The following is a 13,680-nucleotide window of genomic DNA, read 5'->3' as shown; positions in this document are numbered from 1 at the left end:
TGGAACAGATGGGCTTGTCTCAGTTTCGGCATTCGTTAGCCGTGTGTCCCATCTTATGACAGATGGAACATTTCTTGATCGAGTCTCGCTTCCGCTTCTGGCTTTGGGCAGTAAGTGCTTGCTCTGGCTCGACGTGCTGATCACGGTCGAGACAGCACCTATATTCGCCGATGACTACAGCGATCAATTCTGGTGTCGTCATTGGCGGAGAGTTTGGCTGAGAACTCATCGCGCCAGTGTATGACACCATATACGAGTCCCAGCTGCTGGGCAGGGACTTGATGAGGATTCCATTAAAATCTGCATCCGTTATTTGCTTTCCCATCATCTGTAATTGCTCGCGTATCTCCCGAAGCTTGGCGATGTGCTTCGGGATATTCACGCCTTCGTCAGCATGGTAATCATAGAAAACTCGACTCAATGCTATAATCCCATGTTGTCCTTTCAGCTCCTTTACCATGCGAAGCAGATCTCACATATGATGCGCCGTTGTAGCTCCTTCCATATGGATCACCTGTGCATCGTCCAGGCACATGATGATCAAATTCCTCGCCCTCTGATCCTTCTCGCCCCACTTCTGAATCTCGGCATCGCGCGCTTCTCTGGTATCCGGATTAGCGCTCAGCTCCGGTTTCTGTATCTCACCGGTGATGTAGCCGAGAAGCTTCTTCTCGTCCAGGAACGCAGTCATGCGCCTCTTCCATGGCATCCAGTTGTCCTCCTTCAGAGGATGGATCCGATACATACTGTTCAGAATGTCCTTGTCGTTGTTCGACATCCTGTCACCTGGAACAGGGGTAGTTTTTCTTGTATGAGTGAGGATAGTTTTATTGGTCGTTAGCAGCAGTAGGATACAAGTCCGAGGTTTTAGACGGTCTCGGGGCTCATAACCTGTTGAGAATAATGGATAAATTCCCAAGTGATATCGCGATGATGTCTCGGATGAAGGGAAGACCCGATTACTCAGCCGGGTTCCCGAAATAGATTTCTTTATATACATTCTATATAAAGTTCCCTTACATAATCATTCCCCGCTGTGGCGGGCTCCATGGGTGCCCTCAGATCGCTTCCTCCGGGTATTCCTAACAAGAACGTTTCTAAACGGCTACAGGAAGACCAGCCCATTCAGTCATGTTTGTGAACTGGACTCCCATTTACCCTGACATTGTCATGAACTGGACAGCCAGCGGACGTCGGCCCATCGGTCTGTGTAAGGAGCTGTCAGCGATTGGCTCATGGCGATGAAGGGAATGCTGGAGCGATGGGCCCACCGCCATAGGAGTATTTCTGAGCGATCGGCCCACCACCATGATGCTACTATTATACAGGCATGGGCCCACCGCCGCGGTGATAGTTCTGAGCGATGGGCCCACCGCCATAGGTGTATTTTTGAGCGATCGGCCCACTGCCACGGGGCTATTATACAGCCATCGGCCCACCGCCATAGGTAGTGTTCTGAGTGATCGGCCCACCGCCACGGGGCTATTACACAGCCATCGGCCCACCGCCATAGGTAGTGTTCTGAGTGATCGGCCCACCGCCACTAGGGCTATTATACAGCCATTGGCCCACTGCCATAGGTAGTGTTCTGAGCGATCGGCCCACCGCCATAGGTAGTGTTCTAAGCGATCGGCCCACCACCATAGGGATATTTCTGAGCGATCAGCCCACCGCCACGGGGCTATTGTACAGCCATCGGCCCACCGCCATTGGAGCTGTTCTGAGCCATCAGCCAACTGCCATAGGTAGTGTTCTGAGCGATCGGCCCATCGCCACGGTGCTATTATACAGCCATCGGCCCACCGCCACTGTGGTAGTACTGAGCGATGGGCCGACCATCATAGGTAGTGTTCTGAGTGATCGGCCCACTGCCACTGGGGCTATTATAGAGCCGTCGGCCCACCGCCATATGTAGTGTTCTGAGCGATCGGCCTACCGCCATAGGTATATTTCTGAGTGATCGGCCCATCGCCACGGGGCTATTATACAGCCATCGGCCCACCGCCACCGTGGTAGTACTGAGCGATGGGCCGACCGCCATAGGTATACTTCTAAGCGATCAGCCCCCCGCCATTGGTATATTTCTCAGTGATCGGCCCACCGCCATGACGCTATTATACAGCCATCGGCCCACCGCCATAGGTAGTGTTCTGAGCGATGGGCCGACCTCCATAGGTAGTGTTCTGAGCGATGGGCCCACCGCCATAGGTATATTTCTGAGCGATCGGCCCACTGCCACGGGGCTATTATACAGCCATCGGCCCACCACCATAGGTAGTGTTCTGAGCGGTGGGCCGATCGCCATAGGCAGTGTTCTGAGCGATCGGCCTACCGCCATAGGTATATTTCTGAGCGATCGGCCCACTGCCACGGTGCTATTATACAGCCATCGGCCCACCGCCATAGGTAGTGTTCTGAGCGATGGGCCAACCTCCATAGGTAGTGTTCTGAGCGATCGGCCTACCGCCATAGGTATATTTCTGAGCGATCGGCCCACTGCCACGGGGCTATTATACAGCCATCGGCCCACCGCCATAGGTAGTGTTCTGAGCGATGGGCCCACCGCCATAGGTAGTGTTCTGAGCGATGGGCCGACCTCCATAGGTAGTGTTCTGAGCGATCGGCCCACCACCACGGGGCTATTATACAGCCATCAGCCCACCGCCATAGGTATATTTCTGAGCCCATAAGCATGGGTCGCCTGAAATATCTGACTAGCCCGGGCATAGCTGAGTTATTTGCCTTGCCCTAGGTTGTCAACTGGGCTCATATCGTGTCCGTGTCATCTTGGTGAAGCATGGGTGGGTGAAGGAACATACCGGATGATTCGTCAGGGAGTAGCATAGGTGGATGTATGAAACATGGAGATTGGTCGGGGGGAAGCATGGGCGGATGCCACACCTGGTTGCCTGAGCCAAGAAGTAGACCATACGAAGTGAACGGATTGTACCCGAAGTCAACCGAAGAGCACGAAGTAGACGAGGATGCGAACGTGTGCAAATCAGCGTACGAGCCGAAGGACACCACAGAAGAAGGGGGCTCCGACACCGAGTCATTGCTCATGCGGCACCTCTTGCTCAGACCTATCGGCCCACCGCCATAGGTGTAGTTCTCAGCGATCAGTCCACCACCATGGGCATATTTTTCAGTGATTGATCCACCGCCTAACAGGGCAATGATGGAGCTACTGCCGGCCAATAATTTCCACGTAATCCCATCATTCCCTCCAATTCTGGTTAGCTCACTATCAGCTCTCCTTGCAGTATCACACTCTCTCCCACTGTGGGAAGGGTTGGCGAACTGTGGCGAATATCTTTCGCCATCTGAACATGGAGTTCAGAATGACTTCGCCAAACTCTCCCAATTGGCATCGGCGTTTCGAGACATGCATCAGATACAATTTGGGATGTGCCCTTCTGGGTAGAGTATGTGAAGACGAATGACGGTCCTTTCCACCGTGAGTAGGGTTGGCGAACTGTGGTGGATATCACTCGCCATCTGAACATGCAGTCCAGAATGACTTCGCCAAACTCTCCCATGTGGCATTGGCTTTCGAGCCATGCATCAGATATCATTGGGGATGTGCCCTCCTGAGGAGAGTATGTGGCTACTATGTTTCGCCTTACCACACCAGGTACATTGCCCAGGTTCAAAGACATGACAACCTTATATTCGACACACTACAGCACGAACGGACGCCTGGCATTGGGCGATTACATTCCTAACTCATGCAGCTGCCGCATTGCCTCCTGCAGCTCTTCCAGCACCACATCCAGGTTCTGATCTGTCCTCTCGTGCAACCAACTAGTGAGGTTCGCGACGCGAACATGCAGCTGTTCAAGCTGCACCAGTGTAGACTCGGAGACGGTGTACACCTTCTCCTACGTTCTCGAGGTTCAGCAAGACTGTAAGGTGCTGGAACATACCACTCACCCAGGGATCACCAAGTTTGTACCACCAGGCCTCCATAGGGCTCCCCGCCGGCCCAACCTGACGATCCCATTTCCACCAGTAGTCGGGTGAATCCTCGAGTAGGTTCTTAGGACGAGGAACGAGGGTGGTGGGGCGTGGAATCGCCTTGACGTCAATGCTGATGGGGCGCAGAACTTCGCGATTGAAAGTGCAGACGGTGAGGACACTGGCGATAACTCCGCCATGGTCAATATGGTCAGCATGACCCGCCAACGCGAGGTCACCACAGATACCCCTGACGGCGAACTGCACAGGACTCAGCAGGGTCAGGTGATATCAGCAAGAAAGGCGTACCATCTCCTGGCACAAGCCTTCCTCCCAACGGACCTTGGTGAAGTGATCTGGGTCAGGCTCCAGTGCCAGAACAGCTTCTTGGATCCTCCAAGTGTAGACTTCCAACTGCAACCTCCCTCTGGAGAACAGGCAGGGGCGCGCATCTGATGTTGAAGACTGGGCAGACATGATGGTGAGTGGATGAGCCGAGGTTGATATCTGATCGACCTTATCTGATGTCTGATGTCATGCGATTGGAGAGCACATGCCGAGATGAAGCCCTCAGGTGAGGATGGAGGTCACTTCGCCAAATGTGATATTGGTGAGTAGGAATTACATACATGACGATCACTACATCGATATAGCAAACATGAATATGTGTACACCCCAGTGAACCCTGACTCAAAGCACATTTTCATCGCCCGCCCTTTCGTCCTCAATGTCCAGGGCGAGGATGTGGCTGAAGGCGTCAGTGGCGTGGCTGGCGAAGGTCCGCCACATACTCACTTGCCTGGCGGCATAGCAAACATGACCCCGCCAGGAAGGATCCGTCATCTCGAGCCAGTGAGCCCATCGTTCCACATTCCGCTTGAAGGTGGCTATGGTCCAGGCCATTTCCGAGTGGACCAAGACACGCTCCTCCCTCCATCTCTCATATCGAGCTCTGGCATGCAGCCAATTCACTCTATAGACTGGAGGGTAAATTAGCAGGAGGCCTAGAGATCGATCGGACAATTACGAACACTCATCCATCCATTCTGATGAACCTCGATCTCCAGCGACATCCATGGTCCAGAACCAAGCCAGGTTGACGTTCCTGAGCCCGGAGGTGCTAGCCTCGATGACGGCAGTCTTCACGTGCAGGTCCTTCTTATCCAAAGGGTGATAGAGGGCCAAGTCTTTATCGGTGGCGCCCAAGCGCATAATGGCGCGTCGGTTGGCGGAATAGAGCCTGGCGCAGGCCAAGACGGTCTGATCGGCAGCATGAACCTCCGCCTGTGCACGGGTCATGGTTCCGACGCTGTTGGCAGGACGAACCCTCTTGCGGTAGAGGTAAGACTTCAGTCCAAGCGCCATGCGAAGCTCGTGGAGGATGTCATTCATCAGGCCTTTGCGCAACTCCAACTCTTGGGCCGCCAGGGTCTGGAGCCCGTTGGCGACGGTGGCCACGAATCCGATCTGCGAAGGTAAATTCAAGGAAGCTCGCTCGGGAGGAATTGCATTCTCGCTATACTCAGCGTCCTCCGGGTGTATTTGAAAAAGATTCTCATCCAAGGAATCCCAGAGCGCACCATCGTCACGATCTTCCATGGCGGGAACATCCTCCAACCTTCCCATGAACTTCTCAGAGTGACGTTGGAATGTGAGAATGCTGACTTCGAGGCGCTGACGGCGCTCGAGAGTCTTGAGGTCCTCCGCCACGCTCGGATTTTGACCCGCCTTGCGGATATCATTCGCAAGCTTAAGCCTGAAGGCCATCAGAGCTGTATTTTTGTTAAGATGAGGCAAACTCACTGTGCTTCTTGAATTTTGAGGCCAGTCGACAACCATCCGGCAGTGCCCTTCTCCAAGCCCTTGGCGGACTCCTCGCCCGCCAGTCTGAGTTGGGTGAGGTCTTTACCCGGGGCTTGCATTCACGTCAACTACATGCCACACGACGATGGAAGGATACTCACCCTTCATGAGCTGGACATCGAAGGTGTCCATGATCTTCGGATCATTTTGGCAAGCCTCCATAGCGTCGTCGTACTCCTTCTGCCATGCCTCAAGGACATCCTCATCTGTGGATGCAGATAAAGCTTCAAAGGACTCCTTGCTTCGTGGGAAGCCCAGGAGCACGCGTTTCCACTTTGTCATCAAGGTTGGCACTATAGGCAGCATAAGGCAGGTGGCAAATAGGGAAGGAGGAACCAGGCTCACCCATGCGAGTCGTCTTCTTCCAGTTGGAGTCATTCATGTGATCGTCAAGGACTTCTTGGCGGTGAGCTCAGGTCATGCCCCTGGTACTGTTACAACGCTCCCCACTTGTGGCGCGTCTTTTCTTTTTCTTTTCCTTGTTCCCTTTACGTTACCAGACCACGTGATCCAACACGTGACTCATTGGAGCGCAACCTCCGATTCTTTACCCAGATGTCCAGAACCCCTAGTCTAGGGTTACACCGGATCCAACTCCGGACCTTTTTCTTATCGCGCATGCAAGACGTGCATGTACGCCTCATCTTTACCTCGTTCTGATACACGACTCGTTATCCCCATTAGTACTGATTATCTCTCACGACCTTACTCAGCTTTCTCATACATATTACTTCCTCGCTGTTACCTTGCCCAGATATCGTTTCACCTTATCTGGCCAATGAACGATTTCGCATTACTGCGTAGTACTGCGGATACCTTTTGTATAAGTAGACGACCTTGTCGAGCTGGATCCCCATCTCGACCTGGTTACCATTAAACCAGCTTTTCACTTGCCTTTGACTGAGATCGACCGTCAGTAGCAGACAGCTACTACGAGTCATAAGAACGAACTCTGATCGACCTTCAGTGCAAAGACATCGCCAGAAGTGTCACTTGAACGGACTTGTGTCTTAGACTAAGACCTTGTCTCGTAACGACTCGACTAGACGCTCGTGTTTCGCTGCCGCGTAACATTAGGTCGAGATCTTATTACTCTCTGTGACTTCCTAGAGTCTAACAACGAACTACCGACCGGACCGAACCTTGAAGACTGAACGATACACCCGATTCGATTGCTAAAGCACCGCTTGAGATTACTCTGTAATCGAGGTAGCTGAAGGGATAGACTGATCACTCATCTTCGGAGAGGGGTCTGTCCGAGAGACCAATAGGCCGAGGAGGCTGAGGTAATCACTCGAGCAATCAGCAAATAGGTGTATCAGTTTGAAGACAGAAGACACTCTACGGGCTTGTTAGCCGACGACGAACGAACCCACTTAGTTAAGGACGGTGTGCAGTCTACGTGTAGACATAGGCCACACAGAAGAATTTATCCACGCTGGATTTTAACTACATCAACCCGACCGCTCTTCCAGAGCAGTACCGCGAGCACCTCCCATCCCAAGCGGAGTGGAGCACAGAACGAAACGCACATTTCATAGGAGGAAGGCCTGTATTCATCAGGCCAGACAATCACAACTTCGACTACTCCCCAGAGGAATTTGAAAGGACACTTCCCCATAATCTTGGTGGAATAGTGCTCCAGCACATCGCAGACAGCGGTATAACGACCTCCTATCCAGGAGAAAGACCAGACGCCCCTTGGAACCCCCCTGCCCAGAATCCTGTACCCCAACCGACTCTTGCACCAATCGTACCCGATTACATACCACCGATGGCTACAGTTACCATGGATGAAGGACGTCACCATGCTAGCCAGAAGGAACTTGGTTTTAGAAAACCCGAGATCTTCAACGGTTCAGACCGTTCGAAGCTTAGGGAATTTATAAACCAATGCAAGAACTACATGGCCGGAAATAGCCATGTCTACCAGGAGGACAATCAGAAGATCGCATTCGTGCTATCGCACATGCAAGGAGGAACAGCAGGATCATGGGCACAGAGCTTCATAGAAACGGAACTCACCAATGATGACTTCCTTTCTTATGGGAGTTGGAGAGACTTCATTGCAAGTGTGAACAAAGCATTTGGCGATGAAAATATTGAAGAAACCGCTCGTACCTTGCTGCGTAACATTAAGCAAGGAACTCGTACTGCGGACGACTACATTGCCGAATTCCGATCGCTTGAATCCAAGGCGAAACTAGAAGATGCCGGAAATATCGAGTATTTCAAGTGGGGACTTAACGACCCACTCCGACAAAGGATATATGGGATGGAAAGCATGCCCAAGACACTTGACAAGTGGTACGAATACGCCTCGCGGTTTGATAACCAATGGAGATCTGCTCAGATCTTCAAGCGAGGAGCCACTACGACGACGCGAGGAAAGGGCCGATCTGTCCATCGTCCCTACTACTCGGCTTCTGCAAAGGATCCAAACGCGATGGATGTTGATTGTGTCAATATCTCGCGCTTATCCCCAGACGAGCGACAGAAGAGAATGAAAGAAGGATTATGTTTCCTATGCGGAAAGAAGGGCCATATAGCCAACGACAGACAATTTCACCCCCAGTCTGGAAGTTTCACCCGTGCTAGAACGATACAGCCCGGGTTAGACACAGACACGATCACATGGATCAAGAAGATGCGAGAAGACCTCGCACAGAAGAAGGAGACGTCGAAGGAAGAAACCAGAGAGGAACAGATCGCCTATGTGCGAAACGTCTTCAACGACATGACTGACGAAGAACGAACCCAATTGGGTTTTTGAGACGACGGCCACTAGTAATGCATGGACCGTCGCATCTTACCGTATCTCCCCTCGTTATTTGTAACACTAGCGGAAATTCAATCACTGTGAATATTTCGTTGGGAGAGAAGGAAGACGTTACAACAGAAGCCTTGATCGATTCCGGTGCAGCCGAAACGTTCATGAATATTTGTTTTGCGGAAGAAAACGATTTCATCAGATGGGAATTACCGAAACCGATTACAGTCATGAATGCAGATGGCACACCAAATCAAATGGGTACCATTACTCATTGCACCTGGAAGATGATGAAAATCGGAGGAAGGAAGACGCTTACTCGCTTCCTCTTGACCGGCATTGGCAAAGAAAACATACTTCTCGGCATGCCGTGGCTTAAACGCCTCAATCCGATGATCAACTGGGAAACCGGTGACTTTTGGTTTGGTAAAGAGGCCAAATGGCCACCGAAACCCACCGTCGAAGATGCACCAGATAAAGAAGTTTCGATTTTCAAGGAAGATGGACTCCCAGAGCTAATCACCACCGAAACTTCCCCTACCTCGTTTGGGCATTCGGAATCTATCAGAGAAATCATGACCGATAACACTGAGCGTGGCGAGTTACCCGCAGTGCGGAATGATACCGAACTAGATGACCTACCATCAGAATCCTCTATGGATCAGCTCGATGACGACGATCTAGTTATATCCTATATCGCAGGAGAGCCAGTCATTGGGATATTTGAACCCATCAGGAAGGAGTCACCTTTGACGAATGAAGAGACTGAAACCGCAGTCTTCACCATACGGAGAGGCCCCGCCATTGGAAGAATGACACACAGTACTCGATCCCCATTATTCTGTAACGCACAGAATACGGTCTTTTACAAACCATCCGGTAAATCACAAGAATTGGCACAACAGGCACACAAAGAAGCATCAGCTGTAGACAAACCCAAAACCGTCGAGGAGTTGGTCCCCAACTACCTCCACGATTTGAAGTCCGTCTTTGAAAAGAAAGCAGCTGAACGCTTTCCAGAAACCAGGCCTTGGGACCACGCCATTGACTTGAAACCCGATTTTATTCCACGCGACTGTAAAGTCTATCCGTTATCGCTCAAAGAACAAGGAGCGATGGATGACTTCCTGGAAGAAAATCTGCGAAAAGGATACATCCGACCGTCGAAATCTCCCATGGCTTCACCATTTTTCTTCGTAGGAAAGAAAGACGGAGCACTACGTCCTTGTCAGGATTACCGATACCTGAATGAAGGGACGGTGAAGAACGCCTATCCTCTCCCGCTCATCTCTGACCTTATGGATCAATTCAAAGGCGCATCAATCTTTACGAAAATGGATTTACGCTCCGGATATAACAATGTCAGAATCAAAGATGGTGACCAATGGAAGGGCACATTTAAGACAAATCGCGGACTTTTTGAACCTATGGTCATGTTCTTTGGACTCTGCAACTCCCCGGCGACTTTCCAAATGATGATGAACGCACTCTTCAAGGACATGATCGACGAGGGATGGATAGTCATTTACATGGATGATATTCTCATCTTCTCAAACGATTTGGAAGAACATCACGTTCGAACCCGACGCATACTCCAACGACTCAAAGACAACGACTTATTCCTTAAACCGGAAAAGTGTTTCTTTGACGTTAAAGAAGTCGAATTCCTAGACATGATCATTCGAGAAAACTACATTGGCATGGACCCTATCAAACTTAAAGGAATTGCGGAATGGCCTGAACCAAGCACGGTAAAAGGTGTTCGCTCTTTCCTAGGGTTTGGAAACTTCTATCGGAAGTTTATTGCCAACTTCTCGGATATTGCCAAACCATTGACGAATCTTACGCGCACTGCCGCTGGATCTCCACCTTTTGAATGGACAACAGAATGTCAGACAGCTTTCGACACATTGAAGCAACGATTTAGTACCGCCCCAGTACTGTTACTGCCTGACAAGGCAAAACCATTTATTGTTGAATCCGACGCTTCCAAGTTTGCTACGGGTGCAGTTTTACGCCAAGCCGATATCAATGGAGAACTCCATCCTTGTGCCTACATTTCACAGACGCTCAATCCAGCTGAACGGAACTACGAAATCTACGACCGCGAACTCCTCGGAATTATTCGAGCCCTCACTGAATGGCGCCATTATCTTGAAGGCTCTCCCCATCCCGTCGAAGTTCGCAGTGATCACAAGAACCTCACGTACTTCCGTACAGCTCAGAATTTAAACTGCCGACAGGCACAATGGAGTCTCAAATTATCACAATTTGATCTTCACCTCATCCATGTCCCTGGCACTCAGATGATCCAATCTGATGCGCTCTCTCGTCGTAATGGACTCGATGACAGTGAAAGTGACAACGAAGATCGCATTCTTTTACCCAACGCACTATTCGTGCGATCCATTTCCCCGACTCTATTTGACGAAATCAGGAATCACGCAGCAAAAGACCTCGTTGTTCACGAAGCCCTCGAAGCGATTGCACACAAAGGGCCATTCCCCATGAAATCATCGCTTTCCGACTGGGAAGTTCGCGATGGTGTCATCCTCTACAAGGGAAAGATTTACGTCCCACCATCCGAAACTCTTCGTCGTGATCTCGTTCGACTACATCACGACTCCCCTGCCATGGGTCACCCTGGAAAGTTCAATACTCTTGAACTGTTACGTCGTGAATTCTGGTGGCCTGGCATGTATACATTTGTCTACAATTATGTTGAAGGCTGTGCCGCCTGTCAACAAATGAAACCGAATACTCATCCAACTCGTATTCCTTTGGAACCAATTCCCGCCGACCCACACGCATTACCATTTTCCTGTTGCACCACCGATTTTATTACCGACCTCCCCGTTTCCAACGGTTTTGATTCAATTATGGTCGTAGTAGACCATGACCTTACGAAGGGGGTGATTCTTACGCCCTGCCTCAAAACGATCACAGCCGAAGGAACGGCCAAGATTTTTCATGACAAAGTATACTCGCGATTTGGATTACCCGACCGAATCATCTCGGATAGAGGACCTCAATACGCATCCAAGGTCTTCCAAGAGTTAAATCGACTACTCCAGATCAGATCATCAATGAGCACAGCTTATCACCCTCAGACGGACGGAGAAACAGAGCGAGTCAACCAGGAGCTGGAAATCTATCTTCGACTCTATTGCGGAAACAACCCTGAAACATGGGCCGACCGCCTGCCAGACCTCGAGTTTTGTCATAACACAAGGGAACACTCGGCACGGAAGATGAGCCCATTCCGCATCATGATGGGATATGAACCACGGGGACTCCCTTCCGTATTTCCGACCACGAACATTCCATCGGTTGAATCCAGGCTTGACATGTTGCAGAAGATAAGACTAGAAGCGCTAGCCATGCACGAGTTAGCCCGACAACAGATGGCGGACCGAGTCAGACAAGGATCACCGAAGTTTACACTAGGACAGAAGGTCTGGCTAGACTCGAGGAACCTGAAGGTCAATTACGCCTCGCGCAAGATAGCACCAAAGCGTGAGGGGCCATTCGAAATTGTCGAAGTCATTGGACCAGCCAATTATCGTCTCAAACTCCCGAAGACCTGGCGAGTTCATTCCGTATTCCACGCTGCCCTTCTATCTCCTTATCGCGAAAACGACATACATGGTCCGAATTATGTGAACCCACCACCTGATGTCGTTGATAACGAAGAAGAGTACGAAGTTGAAGCCATCCTGAATCACAAGACGTACCGAGGTCATCTGAGGTACTTAGTCAAGTGGAAGGGATATTCTTCAGCAGAAAACTCGTGGGAACCTACCCACAATTTACAGAATGCCAAGCGAATCCTCGATGCATATAAAAGGACCAGGGGAATCCAGTAGAGGAGAAGAAACCCGGAATGACTACCATAACGGTTTTCCTCATCATCTTCCTAATCGTCCTCCACTGCACAACCCTCACCTTTCTTTGGATCATCCACCGAATCCTGATCAGACGACTTGTCGAACACACACTCTTCACGCGAGACAGCCCGCACGCTAACGGCTGGGGTGATCAGAATGATGCCTGGAACTGATCAGGCAGCTCTTATCTCTGTGGGAATACTCTTTATCGTCCAATGGATTTTCATCTATTTGATTATTACCCGGATCCACGACATTCTATTTCACATCACAGATAACCGCGATCCCCTTAACGACCGAAAGGTATAAAAGGGGGAGAAAACGACATATCATCAATGCCCACTTCCGCTATAGACGACCTTGTTCACAACATACTCGCTGAAGTCGCCTCCACAATTATGAGCATACCCGCATCGCCCACGCTTGTCAATGGAGTACCCTCTCGAGCACAGACACCCTTTATCCGAACCTCATCGCCCTCACCTTCTATCGAACTCAGTCACGCATCGGACGAACAAGAATTTGCCACACGTCTGGTCTCGGCTATCCGTGTTCCTGTCGACTTCACAGATATCCTCGTCGCCTTACGAAATCGCCCGCAAGATCGACAAGCGGTGGTTTCCATGCAACGAGCATTAGAAATGGTCGAGTGGATGCAGACGGCCAGACAAGAGCTCATCGCAGCAGAAGAAAGGACGAGTAGAGCCCGGACCAGAGTCGACCAAGTCTGGTCGTTGATGCGCAGTACGGTCACTCGTACAGCACAGGAGATTTGGAGGGAGCATGGGGACGAAGACATCGGACACATCCTCGGATACACCACTAATGGAATACCCGCATCCACTCCTCGCTCGTCGCCAGAACCAATTCCCGTTCGACCTCGCCCTCCTCGTTCGCACGTACCCAGTGGACGATCTCCGTTATCCCAACCATCTTTCTCGACTGCATCCACTTCTTCGCGTCGCAGTCATCCCTACAGGAATGGACGTATCCCCGAACAAGGATCACGAACCAGCCGGCGGACATGCTACAGATGTGGAGGAGATCATTATGTCCGCGACTGCCCCCGACGACGATGAAGATCACAATATTTCTTGTGGGACAAGAAACGTTAGACGGGAGCTGATGTTACAACGCTCCCCACTTGTGGCACGTCTTTTCTTTTTCTTTTCCTTGTTCCCTTTACGTTACCAGACCACGTGA

The 13,680-nt window shown here is 50.9% G+C and overlaps 5 protein-coding genes across 5 annotated transcripts; 2 read left to right on the top strand and 3 right to left on the bottom strand.

The window, feature by feature from the left end:
• Nucleotides 1-472: 472 nt before the first annotated feature.
• On the bottom strand, nt 473-778 carry SCP_0106030 (hypothetical protein; the record flags this gene model as incomplete). The annotated part of the gene is made up of 1 exon (XM_027752833.1): nt 473-778. One exon carries the CDS (start codon nt 776-778, stop codon nt 473-475), a length of 306 nt encoding a protein of 101 aa, XP_027608634.1.
• A 1,988-nt stretch (nt 779-2,766) lies between these two features.
• SCP_0106020 (hypothetical protein) lies at nt 2,767-3,063 on the bottom strand (the record flags this gene model as incomplete). Its single annotated transcript, XM_027752832.1, has 1 exon — nt 2,767-3,063. The coding sequence occupies one exon, from the start codon at nt 3,061-3,063 to the stop codon at nt 2,767-2,769; it is 297 nt and encodes a 98-aa protein (XP_027608633.1).
• A 650-nt stretch (nt 3,064-3,713) lies between these two features.
• SCP_0106010 (hypothetical protein) lies at nt 3,714-6,202 on the bottom strand (the record flags this gene model as incomplete). The annotated part of the gene is made up of 8 exons (XM_027752831.1): nt 3,714-3,881; nt 3,934-4,218; nt 4,267-4,422; nt 4,753-4,937; nt 4,989-5,713; nt 5,761-5,872; nt 5,922-6,113; nt 6,166-6,202. The coding sequence occupies 8 exons, from the start codon at nt 6,200-6,202 to the stop codon at nt 3,714-3,716; spliced, it is 1,860 nt and encodes a 619-aa protein (XP_027608632.1).
• A 1,407-nt stretch (nt 6,203-7,609) lies between these two features.
• SCP_0106000 (Transposon Tf2-9 polyprotein) lies at nt 7,610-12,456 on the top strand (the record flags this gene model as incomplete). Its single annotated transcript, XM_027752830.1, has 2 exons — nt 7,610-8,585; nt 8,831-12,456. The coding sequence occupies 2 exons, from the start codon at nt 7,610-7,612 to the stop codon at nt 12,454-12,456; spliced, it is 4,602 nt and encodes a 1,533-aa protein (XP_027608631.1).
• Nucleotides 12,457-12,812: 356 nt separating this feature from the next.
• SCP_0105990 (hypothetical protein) lies at nt 12,813-13,556 on the top strand (the record flags this gene model as incomplete). Its single annotated transcript, XM_027752829.1, has 1 exon — nt 12,813-13,556. The coding sequence occupies one exon, from the start codon at nt 12,813-12,815 to the stop codon at nt 13,554-13,556; it is 744 nt and encodes a 247-aa protein (XP_027608630.1).
• Nucleotides 13,557-13,680: the final 124 nt, after the last annotated feature.

This window comes from Sparassis crispa (genome assembly GCF_003851025.1).
Source record: "Sparassis crispa DNA, contig_000000F, whole genome shotgun sequence".
NCBI lineage: Eukaryota > Fungi > Basidiomycota > Agaricomycetes > Polyporales > Sparassidaceae > Sparassis > Sparassis crispa.
This window is presented reverse-complemented; position numbering and strand designations above follow the sequence as displayed.